The sequence below is a fragment of the Hyla sarda genome, chromosome 6 (genome assembly GCF_029499605.1).
Source record: "Hyla sarda isolate aHylSar1 chromosome 6, aHylSar1.hap1, whole genome shotgun sequence".
NCBI classification, from domain to species: Eukaryota; Metazoa; Chordata; class Amphibia; order Anura; family Hylidae; genus Hyla; species Hyla sarda.
Genome location: NC_079194.1, coordinates 156,466,567 through 156,482,815, shown reverse-complemented (window position 1 = coordinate 156,482,815; position 16,249 = coordinate 156,466,567). Strand labels below are relative to the sequence as shown.

Genomic DNA, 16,249 nt, shown 5'->3' with positions numbered 1-16,249 from the left:
TAAAAATTATATAAATTCTCCCTGGCGTGTACACTGGTGTGAAAAGCTTTAACACCATGAGACACATGTATCCTATCCACGGATTTCCTTATAGTAACACCCAAAATCTATCCATGTGTGTAAGGAATATGTGTGAAAATGCACTCTCATTGTAGTTGGCATACATTTTATGTTTTGAAAATGTCATGACTCTATATAAACCCTGCTAGTGTCGCCTCACACACACACACACATAAAACAGTACACCTTTATCACCTTCTTGATCTGATTTTATATGTAATCAATAAGATTTTGAAACACTTGAGGGGTCTGGGACTTTCATAAGAGTTGGAGACCGCTGCTGTACAGTGTGATATCTCTATATGCTTATAGATGGCTTGTCAGTAACTGGATGTATCTCCTGCAGGGTGTCCCATCATTCCTGAGTATTACCATGTACCAGCTGACTTTGTTGAAGCTGAGAAGCTGAACCCCAACAGTCAGAAGAGGTTTCCCAGTAACTGTGGACGGGACGGCAAGCTCTTCCTATGGGGACAAGCATTGTACATCATCTCCAAACTCCTGGGTAAGCAGCATTCTGCACAGGCATATTGATTTATCCACAAATGCCTATTTGTTTCTTAAGAGAATATATCAGCAAGTTAGACCATCCCTACCTACTGATATAAGCTAATAGGACACCTAATTTACCACTAGGTGCATGGATCCACTCGCTTCTGTAATAGCGCCTACTTATGAACATTCATCTGCCCCTCTGCAGTGACGTAGCTTACAGCCATGCATTATGTTAGTACAGAGGGGAAGAGGAATATTGATCAGTAGGCATGGTCTTGCGTGATCACACATTTATCACCTATCCTGTGGCTCCTTGTAGACTGTTGTTTTGCTCAGAGGTTGTGGGATTATGACTCACTGGTCCTGGAGTGTGATTTTTACCTGGACATGTTGCCTAGCACCGCTGCTTCTGTCCTGAGCATCATAGCTTGTGTAGTAGTAGGACTGATCCCTGGCCAGTGCACTCAGTAATGTGTCTCGCTTAGTCATCCTGTCAGCCTAAACATCTCTCTGCGTGCTCACATCTCTGGCCTCCTTCACGAGGGAGTTGTTTAGCAAACAGTTCATCGTTTCATACAGAACTCAAGTGTCATCGCTACTTCACTGTAAAACTGCTAAGATTTATGTCTCAGCCTTAAATTATCCTTCCCTCTCGTGGAATATATATGGCGGCAGGCCCTGTGCCACCTAGAAAGCTCTGCCATTCTTTATTTGTATAAATTGCAATATTTTGGGCATCATTGTATAGAGTTTGGCAGACATTGTTTGGTGCCGTTGCATTATAACAATTTAATTTACGTCTTCCACAATATCTTGGGATATTATGAATGGGCTACAGCTCTCCATTGCATTGCAATATTGGACAATATCTTCCTTTTGCTGACATCTAAATCGTTGACATTAGAGGCCTGAAGATGTACAACTGAGAGATGACAACGATGATCTAATGACAGCGTGTTACAAGTCCTGTCAGTGGCATCAGTTATTGTGTAGGTGCAAACGCAATGTCCAAAGTATGCAGGCACATATTACTAGGGTATAGATATTGATACACATGACAAATCTTTCCAGGAGCAGTGTATAACTAGACAGGTGTAGGAAGGTTACATGTCATTTTATTTTGTAGTTGAAGAATTAATAAGCCCTAGGGACATTGATCCATTGCACCGTTATGTTCACCGACGCGATCAGAGAAACATCAGCATGAGATACTCCAACCAGGTAAGTGTCCTTGAAAGTTTTTCATCTGTTTTTTACTTAAGTTGTTTTAACCCTTAAAAATGACATTGGACATAAATGTATGTCCTGGTGCCCTGGTACTTAACGCACCAGAAGCTGTGCTTGCTTCATTGCCTTTAAGTGACTGCTGCTATCAGAAGCCATGCACTTACAGTCACTGACTGTGAACAGTGATCTTGTTGTTCTCAATCATTAACCCCTTAAGTGCTGTGATCAATAGCAATCACAGCACTTATGCACCGCAGTGACATACCCCTTAACCGTCCCCCCTGCAACATATATGTAGGGGTCTTATCGGTTTGTTTGTCTGCCTGCCGTAGATCCCCCTCCTGCTCCGTATGATCCTGGCTCTGTTGTGCTGCTAGAGCCTAGTGAGCCACATTGAAGTAATCTTTAACACTATTTAAAGATGGAAGCTTTGTCTAGGTCTTTGGAAAGTGGCACCATATGTGCAATAATGAAGGAAATGTCTGTCTAGTGCTTGTTCTCTTGTATTTACAGCTTTTCATTTCATATAATCAACTTTATCGACACAATTTCTTTTGTTGCACTGAGATCACTCTTCAAATGGCAGAGCCTCTCTATAAGTAGCGGCTTCTTGTGACATTATACTGTAGATTATTTAATCTGCAGCAAGTTGTACATTTAACATAGCTGAATGTCTGTGCTCGTAGCATCCCCTTTCTTTAACAAATAGCTGGCATGACTCGCCATGTAACCTTGAGGTTTCATTTATGGTGTGGCCTCTTTTAGCTTCTGTGTGATTAGGGTGGATGTCCCTGGAATGTAGTAGTCTTTGGACATCCAGTGATCCTGTAAATAGCTGACACTTCACTCAAATAACTAAGAACATAGGCGTAGGATTTTATTAGCCAGCACTGCTGGTATAGTGATGTCACATACATATATATATATATATATATATATATATATATATATATATATAGATAATACGTTTTAAAAATAAATACGTTTGTTAAATATTGTACACTAGTCAATATTGGAGTATGCGGAAATGGTAAATCTACCTACTGTCCAATCAGAGTTTCAGACTGCTGCTTTATCCCTATGCTTTATGCTACAGCTCTGCTTACTCATGTTGGTTGCTTTATATAGCAGCAGATCAGCAGTAAGTCAGTAGACAGAGAGCAAGAACGGAATGATTATTAATTTACCACCAGTAAGAAAAGTTAACTTATCAGGTAACTGAGGGGAAGAACCCGTGCTAAGGAGGGAGGAGTCTATATCTGTTTAGGCATATGAGCTATTCATTTCTATTTTTTTCTTCCTCTGATGCCTCTGATTTCTTCAGTTTATGAAGTATATCTAGCAGGAAGCTGAACCGGCACAACAATATGCCAGCCACAAGGTCTTCAAGAATAAGTAGACCGGGAAACGATAGTTTGGCGTCTGATAAAACAGCTGCAGCCATCCATCCATGAAATTCCATTGCAAATATAGTGTCTCAAACCAGAGCTGCAATTTTATTTCTCTAGTGTTTTTCATGTTTCTGATAAAGTCTCATCTTGGAGTATAAACTCAAACTTCATCCTGCTTGTAATAGAGTTGGCAGCCCAATAATACAAAAAGTACAGGAAGGATTTGTGACTGGAAAAGCTAATGTAAAGAGAGGATCAGGACCCCAGACCCAGGATTGCAAGATGAAATAAGAGTAGCAGGACCCCAGATCTGAGACTGGAAGTAGTAATATAATAAGAGAAACAGAGGGCTCCATACCTGATGATAATATGATAAGTGAAGAGAAAGATCCCAGACCCAGTACTGGAATTAAAGGGGTACTCCAGTGCTAAGACATCTTATTCCCTATGCAAAGAATAGGGGATAAGATGTCTGATCGCGGGAGGTCCCGCTGCAGGAGACCCACGCAATCTCTCATGCAACACCCACCTGTCTCAGAGGCATGAAGCAATGATCGCTCAATGTCTGGGGCCTCGCGACCACGGGGCCGGCGTATTGTGATGTCACAACTCTGCCCCCTTGTGATGTCATGCCCTACCCCCTCAATGCAAGGAGAGGGTGTGACGCTCCCTCCCATAGACTTGCATTGAGGGAGCAGGGCATGACAGCGGGACCCCCACGATCAGACATCTTATCCCCTATGCTTTGAATAGGGGAGAAGATGTCTTAGTATGTCTTAATAATGTGATATAAGAAGAACAGGATGTCAGGACTGGAAGAAGTAATAAGAATAAAGACAGACTTCAGGCCTGGAAAAAGTAATGTAATAATAAAGAAGTAGGACCCTAACCCGTACTGAAAGTAAGAATATTATAATGAATAAGCAGGAACCGGAACCTAGACCTAAATTTGGAAGTAGTAATGTAATGAGAGAAGAGTATGACTTGGAACTAGAGAAAGTAATAAGAAGAGCATGACCTGAAAGTGGAAGATGTTTAAGGGAGAAAAATTACCTAGGGCTGAAAGGACTACAGTAATAAGTTAGGAGAATGACTTAGAATTGGAAAAAGTAATACGAGGAGAGCATGTTTCAGGGCTGGAAGAATTAATAAGAGAGGAACATGATGTGGGACTTAAAATAAATAATGTAATATGAAGTGGAGTGTAACCTCGGACTGGAAGAACTTATGTAATAAGTGCGGAGCATGACCTAGGACTCGAAGAAAATAAGAGCTGGGACTGGAACTGGAAGAAGTAACAAGAGAGTAAAATTTCCTGGGCCTGGAAGAAGTAATCTAATAAGAGAAGAGCATGACCGAGAACTGGAATAAGTAATGTAATAAGAGAAGCATGACCTGGGAATGTAAGTAGTAATGCAGTAAGAGAGAAGGGCTAGAAGTATAGTAATAAAAGAAGAGCAGGAGCCTACATCCAGAAAGTAGTGGTGTAATAAGAGAGCAGTTGGACCCCAGGACAACATGCCAACATGCAGATCCTTCTTTCCCCTGACATATATTTCCCCCTATATACATTAAAGGGATGACCAATCCCACTGAAATTGTTACATTTGGGTAACTATCATACAATTTAAGGAAAAGGCCCCAGGGTGGCAGAAAGTTAAACAAATTTGTAAATTACTTCTATCTAAAAATCTTAATCCTTCCAGTACAGCTGCTGTATGCTCCACAGGAAGTTCATTTCTTTTTTAATTTATTTTCTGTCTGACCACAGTGCTGTCTGCTGACACCTCTGTCCATGTCAGGAACTGTGCAGAACAGGTTTGCTATGGGGATTTGCGCCTGCTTTGGACAGTTCCTGACATGGACAGAGGTGTCAGCAGAGAGCACTATGGTCATAACAGAAAAGAAATTCAAAAAGAAACTAACTTCCTGTGGAGCATACAGCAGCTGATAAGTACGGAAAGGATTCAGATTTTTATAAAGAAGTAATTTACAAATCTGTTTGTAAATTACTTCTTTATAGAAATCTGAATCCTTTCAGTACTTATCAGCTGCTGTATGCTCCACAGGAAGTTATTTTCTTTTTGAATTTCTTTTCTGTTATGACCATAGTGCTCTCTGCTGACACCTCTGCCCATGTCAGGAACTGTCCAGAGCAGGCGCAAATCACCATAGCAAACCTGTTCTGCTCTGGACAGTTCCTGGACAGTTGATAAAAAAAAAAGTTTTCCACCGGAGTACCACTTTAAGGTCTATTTTTTGCTCTCCTTGCATTGTTCTTCCCTCGCCTCTCCAATTATTAGCATAAACACATGTACTGGTGTTTTTTGTTCATGCTGTAGAAACTGAACTAATACAATGAATTTGCTCCCCATCAGCACCCCCGCCCTTTCCCAAAAGACAGCTGCTCGGCCCTCAGGAGCCCTAGTGCTGTCCAGGAGATTAATGGTTCTTGGTCGTGTTGAAAAGAAATGCATTAGCAGGGAAATAGTCTGGGCTAGGATGCCCGCATTATTTAATTAAGGACATTGTTACTGCCACTGCCTGGAACGCTGCTTGCCATCTTACCACTGGCGCTGCTGTAGATCTTCTCCTCATCATGAAGACATTAGTTGCATGGCTCATACATTATTAATAGCAGGGATCACTCTTCAAATTAGCACTAAATCTAATAGAAACATTTTTCCAGAGAGGAGGTGGAAATTTACATGTAAAGAAAACATATCACAGCCATATTGTATTGAAAAAAAAATCAACCTATGGGAGATGCTAACCTCACAGAACCATTATGCAATAATATATTTTAAGAGAACTTGTTTTAAGCACAACTCCCCACTGATACTCCTTTCACTGTTGAGGCCCTTTATTCTTTATTTTTTTTTTTACTAATGTTTCAGTCTCCTGAATTTAATAATCATCTCTCCATGTAATGTAGTGATTGCACTTATACGCAGCAGCCAATATAAACAAGCACAGATTCAGTGTAAAGCATGGCTGCAGAACAGCTTAAAACTATAATGAAGCAAGAAATGACAATTCTGTCATAGTGAAATTGCAATATTGTGCCGGTTAAAAGTATGATTATTCTAAGGAAACCATCAACAAGCTGCTGTTGACACATCTCTTATCCTTATTTTGTCCCTATTTATTATTTTTAGTACAAGATGCCATCCCGCTGTAATTGGGAAGTTTGGTCCAACATATGTTTAAGGCCTTATTCAGATATCTATTATTTTACCACATTTTAGCATAGGTATAACAGTTAGATTGGATCTAATGACCCAGACTAAAAGCATCATAGTGATAAATACCTAATAGTTGTAAATAATTCAGATATAAGAATATTCATGTTCTAATCTTTTAATAAAGTTAATAAGCTTAATGTGCATCTGTGGTTTCAGCCAACTTTTCATGTTATCATATATGTCTGTAATTGACTATTTGAGTCAAGCAAATAACTTGTTTATGGTTATTTTCACAAGATTTGCAGTTGTCATCTGTAATTTTAACTCACAAATAGAGAAATAGAACATGGCCGCACAGTCACAACTTGTACTATGATCTAATTGCTTCTCAGCATAATTTCAGAAAATAACAGTTTGTTGATGTACCTTTTGATCAAAACATGCAAGCCCACTTGCCACGTCAAGGCCATCTGATAAGAGTCGGTCCCTAAGTTAACACTGGCGTTGCGCTGGGTGGTGACTGCTGTGACACCAAACCCACAGGGGGAGAAACTCAGCGGCCAGGCAACCCCACTGCTGCCTGACCATGCCACCGGTTCTAAGCCACACCACCCCACAGACAAAGCACCACGGCAACAATGGCCACTGCAGAGCACCACACCAATGCGAACACCTACCCCTACCATGTCCTCCCTGCCAGAGGGCTGGGAGAAGGCTAGGAAAAAGCCCTTATGCAGTCCCTTGCTTAAAAACGCCTGGGTTGAATTGGGGGGGGGGGGGGGTAGTGGAGTGCTGGCCATGGAAAAACAAAATAAAAGAAGGAACAGAATACATATGTAACTCACAAATAGAGAAACAGAACATAACTGCACATGCAAAGCCCCACTGCTGCCAGACCAAGCCCTGACTCTGGGCCCCACCACCTCATGAACAAAGCACCACAGCAACAGTTGCCTTTTTGGTCCCTAAACAAACGCTGACATAGCGCTGGGTGGCAACCACTGCCACTGAACACAGAGCCAAGGACGACCCAGTGGCTGAGCAGGCCCCCAGCAGTGGGCCACACTATCCCACAGACAAAGCACCACAGCAGCAATGGCAGGAAACTGCATAGGGCCCTGTTTTTCAAGCAGGCTTTTAGTCCTTTGACTGGGGGCACATGGTAAGTGTGGTTTTTGCCATCTGTCCACACTGGTGCTGCACGGTGACCATTGCTGTCCTGACACGGTGTCTGTGGGGTGACGCTGCCCAGAGCCTGGGGCTAGGTCAGGTAGCATTAGGGCTGCCCTGCCACTGGGTTGTTACACTATGGGCACTCGCATTGCTGCGGTGATGGCTGCCACCCAGCGCTGCACCATTTTATTTATGCTAGGGACCCGCTACATACAGGTGGCCATGACGTGGCTAGTGGGCTTGCACTTTATGATCATCATGTATACTAACAACCTGTTAGTTTAATTTATGCTGAGAAGCTTATGATCACTGTGCAAGATGTAGATCTGCAACCATGTCTGTTTTTTTTTTTCTTCTGAATTAATTTGTAATTTTCACTTGTTCCTGAGCCTCTCTATAGTACATGTTTTTTTTTTTACTCTGCAGTGGAAATTCAAATTCCAGGCTCTACAGAAAGAATGAACATGTTTATTCTTTCAATCCAAGAAGAGATGTACAGCACAAGCCGGAGACAGCTGTACATCTCTTCTTGGATTGTTGTGATTCTGGATTGGCCCTCCAGATAGGTACAGGCACAGCCGAGTGGTCCAGTGCTGTCTCTCGGGACTTTTCTGCTGTATGTTTATTCTTTCAGTAGAATCACTTCGGAAATGCATCGCCGTCTATGGAGACTGTGCATTTCTGAGCGGTCCTAGCGCCAACTACACACGGAATGTCCACCTAGAACTTTTCTCTCTAATTCTTGCCCTCAGAGACTTCTATGAGCAGCATATAACTGATCCCTCAGTAATAGTATAGTGAGTATTTGTGATAATTTGTAATAATAGTGATAAGTTATTGCTCCTCTATATACTTACACAGTTGACTGATTTCTTTTTCAGGGGCCAATGGACAATGACACAATGATACATGTAGCCCTAATAGCAGAGAGCCAGCGGTAAGACTACAATCTTCTTGTAATATAGCACTATACACCTTCTACAGTAGTTTAGGATCTTTCATAAATATTATATATCTGTATCTGATCGTGTGCAGTTCACACCTCAATCAAGGTAACTTGTCTTAGCAAACTGCAAGGATTTCTATCTTCCTTCTATCTTGTTGCTAGGAAACCCATTAAATTATCTACTGAAGTTACTGCAATGATTCAGATTTGTGAGGTTTTGCACCTTAAAAAAGAATTCCGTAACAAGTGTTTAGGACATTTTATCATCACTGCTAAATATACATTCAAGCCAATCTAATCCTCCAACAAAATTTACTTAGCTCCCAAAATAATACAACTGTACACATAACTCATGCTCTTGTAGTCTAAAGCTATATACTGTATATTTGAGACCATGGAGACCATCCTCGTCACTTGGTCTTTGGGCACATAAAAGTGACTGTAAAAAAACATAACTACTATAAAACTGCTCCTGTGTAATATAACTATTATAAACCTCCCCTAAAACTATTAAAAAACTCCCCTATAACTATTATAAAACTCCATCCCCTGCGCCGCCCGTCATCAGCCACAGAGCGATCCTCGCTCTGTGCAGCTGAAAAACGGGGGAGCTGCAGAAGAGATTGCGGGGGTCCCCAGCGGTGGGATCCCTGCGATCTAACATCTTATCCCCTATTCTTTTGATAGGGTATAAGATGTTTAGCACAGGAGTACCCCTTTAACTACAATAATACTGCTACCCATGTACAACAATTTAGCTACCAATATAATATTGCCCATATGTGCAAGAATATAACTGCTATAATGCTGCCTTGTATGAACAAGATCACAAGTACTGTAAAACTACTACCTACGTACAAGAATGTAATAACTATAGTATTTCCTTGTATTGTTTTTCTTGTACAGTGCCCTGCTTTAAAAATAATAATAATAAAATAATAAGAGACAGTAGTTATATTCTTCTGCATAGGAGGTAAAATCATAGCAGTTATATTCTTGTACATAGTGGGCAGTATAATGGTAGTTATATTCTTTCACATGGGGTAGTATACTACATAGTAGCTAGGTATTAAAATATTTATTATTGTACATGGGGGAGGTATTATTATTATTCTTGCACATGGGAAAGATATTATATTATCATTATTATTATTATTATTAATAATAATAAAGCAGGGTGCTATACAACAATGGGAGCAGTATTATAGTATTATTGTAGTTATATTCTTGTACATAGGGGCCAGTATTATAGTAGTTATATTCTTGCACATGGGGTAGTATACTACATAAGAGCTATTGTACATAGGTATTAAAGTATTTATTATTGTACATGGGGAGGTATTATATTATTATTGTACATGGGGTAGGTATTTTATTATTGTACATGGGGAAAGTATTATATTATCATCGTTGTTGTTAATAATAAAGCAGGGTGCTATACTACAATATAACTACTATCATGCCTCCCCCGTGTACACCAATAATAAATGCTTCAATTCTGCCTCTTATGTATAATAATATAAGTATTGTAGTACTGCCCCATATACAACAATATAACTACTGATCCCGTTCCCGTTCTCCTGCTATCTTCCTCCGTATCTTCTGGTACGGGGCCAACTTGGACCATGGGCAGAGCTTCCTGACGTCACAGCTCCTGTTTGCTAGCAGTGAAACCCAGCAGAGAAGTAGCAGCGGTAATGTCAGAAAGCTCCGCCTATGCTCGGCCATGGAAAGGAAAATACAGTGAAAGATAGCAGGAGAACGGAATGGGATCAGGTAAGTATGGTTGTCATTAGTGTCACCCATTCTAACTGTCTGTAGTCACAAGTTAGTGCAGGTGACACTGATGAAAGATTTCCTTTTTTTTTTTTTAAATCACCATTTTTCTCACTAAATATATTTCCAAAGGTGCTTATCACATAACATTTTCACCAGGTGTTGGTTACATCCCAAGTAATTTATGCATACAAAGAAACCAAAACAAAAATGCTCAGAAATTAAGTTGTGTGTAGTAATGTGAATGAGCACAAGGATAAACTATTGGACATGCTTACTGATATTTAATACTTTATACAAAAGCTTTTGTTGGCAATGACCGCTTAAAGACACCTCTCCTCTATGGAGAAACTAGTCGCATGCATTGCTCTGGTAAGATTGCTGCCCATTCTTCCACAAACACAGTCTTGAAATACTGAAGATTCCGTGGCCTCTTTCTATAGATTTTCAATGGGATTGGCTGGGCCATTCTAGCAGCTTTATTTTCTTTCTTTAAAACCATTTGAGAGTATCTTAGACTGTGGGGGAGACTTATCAAAACCTGTGCAGAGTAAGAATGGTGCAGTTGCCTATAGCAACTAAGCAGATCGCTTCTTTCATTTCTAAAGAGGCCTGAAAAAAATGAAAGTAGCTATTTGGTTGCTATGGGAAACTGCACCACTCTTCCCCCTACACAGGATTTGATAAATCTCCCCAGTGTGCTTGGGATCATTATCTTGCTGAAATGTCCACCCTTCTTTCATCTCTATCATCCTGGTAGATGGCAGCAAATTTTGGTCAAAAATGTCTTGATAAATGTTCCCATTCATCTTTCCTTCAATTATATGAAGTTTCCCAGTATTATTTTCTGACAAGCAGCCCCACACCATGAGGTTTCTACCTCCAAAGTTCACTTTTTATAGGGTGATGTGCAGTGCCGTTTCTCCTCCAAGCATGGTGTGTATTATGGCATCCAAACAGTTCTATTTTGCTCTCATCTGACCACACTATATTCTCTCCCAGTATTTCACTGGCTTTTCTAAATGTTGTGCAGTAAACTTTAAACAAGCTTCAACATGCTTTTTATTCAGCAACAAAGTCTTGCATGGTGAGTGTGCATACAGGCCATGGCGAAGAAATGCATTACTTACTGTTTTCTTTGAGACAACAGTACCGGCTAATTCAATGTCTTTTTGAAGCTCTCCACGAGTGGTCCTTGGCTCTTGGACAACTCTTCTGATTATTCTTTTTACTCCTCAGAAATCTTGCCAGGAGCACCTAGTAGAGACAGATTTATGGTGAAATGATTCTTTCTACTTTCATATTATGGCCCCAATAGTACTCGCTGAAGTATTCAGAGGCTGTAACCAACCCCATCGTTATGTTTTCCAGCAATTTGGTTTTGGAGATCTTAAGACAGTTCTTTGCTTTTACCCATCATGAGATGTGTCTTGTGTGACACCTTGGCATTAAGACCTTTTTGATGGCTATCATTTGGGATAATACCAACTGATATTAAAGGAAAACTACAACTCCCAGCATGCACAGATAGCCAGGCATGCTGGGAATTGTAGTTTTGAATTGTGCAGTAGGCACTAAGGCAGAGCAGGGAATTAAGTGAATATTGATAAGCCAGGTCGAGCGCTGATGTGACTGTGCCCAAGACCGGGATCGTAGCTCCGCCCATGCCCCAGACTGCTCATTTACATATTCAGTAAAATAAAGATTTCTCCAGAATGCAGCCTCCCAAAAGGTATAGTTTTAATCAGTGTCACCTGCACTACCAGCCAGTAGGTAGGACAGATTTTCTTTAATTTGCACTGACAAAGGGCTGGATTGCTTTATAATTACTGTTAGATTTCAGCTGTTGTCTTGGCTTCTCCTGCCTTTTTACACCTCCCTTTCTTAATGTATTCAATACTTTTTTCCTCTGTGTACACATTATGACATATAACTTAACTACTGAGCTTATTAGTTTTGGGTTCTTTGTATATATGGATTACTTGGTTTGTTACCAAACATTGGGTTTTGTGTCATTAGAACCTTTGGAAATATATTATATGAGAAAAATGGTAACATGTTCAATACTTATTTTACCCTCTGTAAAATTATATATGCAATAATATTGCTCAATGTACAAGAAAATAACTATCATAATACAACCTCTTATGTACAATAATATAACTATTACTGTTTCTAAAGTGACATCTTTTGCTTTTAGGTTACAGGTGTTTTTGAACACTTATGGCATTCAGACACAGACTCCACAACAGGTGGAGCCTATCCAGATATGGCCACAGCAGGAGTTGGTAAAGGTGAGTTACTTAGCAACTGTCACATTGTATTACTGACCCATGTGCTATTCCTGTAAAGAGGACACGCGGTTCTCCTGGGGCACATGCTTCCAGCCAGGCTTCCCTAAATTTGCATTCATTATGTTGACATATTTGAGTCTTAATGTAATTAGCAAGTGATTCATTCTTATATTATAGAGACATAATTTGGCGCTTTGTTATAAGCAGCCGATGAATGAAGATGGCAAATCTTGCACTCAAACCAGCCTCTTTAAAGGGGTACTCCCCTGGAAAACATTATTATTTTTTTTTTAAACTGGTGCCAGAAGGGGGTACTTAGATTTAGGATTTAGTGGTAGAGAATAGGTTAAAAGATTGGAGCACATTAAAAAGAGAATTTAATATTAATCAGAAGAGCTATTTCCTATATTTACAAACAAAGAGTGCGTACAAGAGAGAGAAAAACAACCCCAGATGGGGAATAGATAGACATACATTAATGGACTACATATTTGGTTTACGGTCCTCAAACACAAATGTGCTGGGTAGAGTATATAGGGGATTGGTAAGAGCCTCTTTGGAAAAATCAGGTCCAAAAAGTAGAGATAAATGGTCCCAAGAAATAGGTCAGGTAGGGGTAGAGGAATGGGAAGAGGTCTTTACCAACATTGCACGGTCATCCTTAAACAGGAACCATAGAATTTCGATGATAAAATTGGCCCATAGGCTACCATATACTCCTCTATTTTTACACAGGATAGGGAAGAGAGTTGATTCTAAATGTCCGTAATGCCATATGGATGGGGCAGATCTGGGGCATATGGTGTGGGCATGAAGATAAAGTTTGATATTAGAACAGCTATTCTGGGGATTGGACTAAGGGAGCATGCTACAAATGGGGTCATTATAAAATCTTTTGGAATGGCGAGAATATTACTTTTAAGAAGATGGTTTGCCCCAGAATGCCCATCGAGTCGTGAATGGCAGAATGCAATAGAGCAGATGAGAAGATACGAGGCTATCTACTAAAGGGGGAAAAGGAATGGGTTAAGGATAGAAAATGAGTGGAAAAAATGGGAGGAGACAACCTAGCTGGTAGGGGGTATTGGGGGGAGGGGGGTGAAGGGATGGAGGGAGGGGGGAAGGGTTTGGTTATTTTTTTTTTTTTATGTATTGTATTATTTGTATTTATTATGATTGCAATAAAGAAAATGGAATATAAAAAAAAAAAAAATGGTGCCAGAAAGTTAAACAGATTTGTAAATTAGAAAAACAATGCGAAAAAAGGCCAGCAAGTAGAAGCATAAAACTTGACTTTAATTCAGGAATCTTCCATATTAAAAACCTTCAGGTGGCAGACAAACATGGACATGTAAAAAATACAAAAATATTGCACATGTAGAAAAAGAGAGAGGTCCCAAGCAATAGCTATTGCTTGGGACCTCTCTCTTTTTCTACATGTGCAATATTTTTGTATTTTTTACATGTCCGTGTTTGTATGCCACCTGAAGGTTTTTAATATGGAAGATTCCTTAATTAAAGTCAAGTTTTATGCTTCTACTTTCTGGCCTTTTTTCGCATTGTTTTTCTGCTGTCTGGAGGTAGCCGCGCAAGTCCCATGTGAGCTGAGATTTTTTCTACAGATTTGTAAATTACTTCTATTTAAAAATCTTAATCCTTCCAGTACTTATCAGCTGCTATATGCACCATTCTTTTTGAATTTCTTTTCTGTCTGACCACAGTGCTCTCTGCTGACACCTCTGTCCATTTTAGGAACTGTCTGGTGCAGGATAGGTTTGCTATGGGGATTTGCTTCTACTCTGGCTTTTTTTTAAGTGGTAAAATAATAGAAAAGTATGTAATCATGGGTATCATTTTAATCGTCTTGACCCACAGAATAAAAAAAATGATTTTTAGAAGGCGAGGAGGAAAAAACCAAAACGTAAAAATAAAATTGTCTGAGTCCTTAATGCCCAAATGGGCTGAGTCCTTAAGGGGTTAATCGGCCTTTGCTTGCTCTGCAAACACTGTTAGAGATGAGCGAACTTACAGTAAATTCGATTTGTCACAAACTTCTCAGCTCGGCAGTTGATGACTTATCCTGCATAAATTAGTTCAGCCTTCAGGTGCTCCGGTGGGCTGGAAAAGGTGGATACAGTCCTAGGAAAGAGTCTCCTAGGACTGTATCCATCTTTTCCAGCCCACCGGAGCACCTGAAAGCTGAACTAATTTATGCAGGAAAAGTCATCAACTGCCGAGCCGAGAAGTTTGTGATGAATCGAATTTACTGTAAGTCCGCTCATCTCTAAACACTGTGTATCCAGATACTTCTGCTATATGGTTAAACTTCAGAGGGGTCTGAATGCTGCTGCTTGGTTTTGTTTCTACGAATAGCTACAGAGAACAGTTAAAACAGCCAGTGGCGGCCATCTGCTGCTGGATCAAATATGGACAGATGCTATTTTAAATAGCATTTCCTCTGACATCACACCCGCTTCTCCTGTTGATTAACCCATAGAGTTCACCTGCCAGCAACAGGTCTGGCTAGATTACCCACACATGCGCCGCCAATAGATATTACTGCAAACACGGTGAGTCTGACAAACCCCCAGGCTCATAGGTAATCTACACAGAGCCTCCACTGGCAGGCGAGTCTTGTGTGTCAGTCAACAGGAGTAGTGGGCATGACATCAGAGGAGAAAGGCTTGCAGCCCTAGGGCATAACAGGCCTCTGGCCACACTTCTCTGTCACTCATGGACCATCTACAAAACGTTCTTTATACAGGATAATGGTACCAAATTCACTTTAAAAAGTATGTCTTGAATATGAATGCGAGTCCATGCTAGACCATGTCAGCAGTTTAGCAGGTGTAATTTAAGTAACAGATGCAATATCAGTCTCCTTGTTCAGTTAAATCTTTGCAAATCCATCATTTTCTCATTTATTATTTGCATTTTAGGAAGCTGAGTGACAACTAGTATGGTTCCTAATGTATTTTCATAAGAGAGCTTTCCCATTCCTGAGTGGTAGATGTTCTTCAATTACATTGTCACCCAGCTTTTCCTGAATAACCAATTATGTAGTTACACAGTGATACCACCTCGACACTCAAGGGAGGGTTTATTGGACCATTTATGAAATTATGCAAGTAGATGGAAATTAGGGGCATGTTTCACTGTATGCGAGGGAGCTCTGTCTGTTATCTGATGCCAGTCTGGACATTTGTGTGGTAAATGAACATGTGCTTTGGGTCAAAAGAGCAGAGGAAGGAAGTTAAGTCAGTGCCTAAGATGACAACATATTTCTCGTTCAGCCATCCTCAAGGCTTAATGATAACCCAGGGGACTTTTTGTTTCCAACCTTTATCTCAGTATCACAAGGCAACATCTAGAATATAGCATTTATTGATGTAGCGACAAAGTCTTCAACACATTCTACTTCTCATTCATTGTATGATTTACCTAAATGTGTGAAAAATTGAAAGGATTGTGTAGAAATAAATAAGATCAGCTTTTTTCATGCAAACAGCACCACTCTTGTAAAGTGGCAGTTTTGTCACATTGTAGCTCAGCCCCATTCACTTGAGAAAGAGATACAATCCATGGACTATGGTGCAGCTGTTGATTCTCATACAAGCTTTCTAAGGTGTCACCGTTTGGTTATTTTTATTTTCTGCAGCATTTTTCTTGCTAATTCTCTTTGTGTTTTCTTAGTGGACAGGC

The 16,249-nt window shown here is 40.2% G+C and overlaps 1 protein-coding gene across 3 annotated transcripts in view; it reads left to right on the top strand.

The window, feature by feature from the left end:
• The window catches only part of PHKB (phosphorylase kinase regulatory subunit beta), a 297,465-nt gene that overhangs the window by 239,805 nt on the left and 41,411 nt on the right, over positions 1-16,249 (top strand). For all 3 annotated transcript variants that reach the window (XM_056525638.1, XM_056525640.1, XM_056525639.1), the window contains 4 exons: positions 407-565; positions 1,682-1,776; positions 8,413-8,468; positions 12,454-12,547. In XM_056525638.1, the coding sequence (XP_056381613.1) occupies positions 407-565; positions 1,682-1,776; positions 8,413-8,468; positions 12,454-12,547 (404 nt within the window). The remainder of the gene's footprint in view (positions 1-406; positions 566-1,681; positions 1,777-8,412; positions 8,469-12,453; positions 12,548-16,249) is intronic.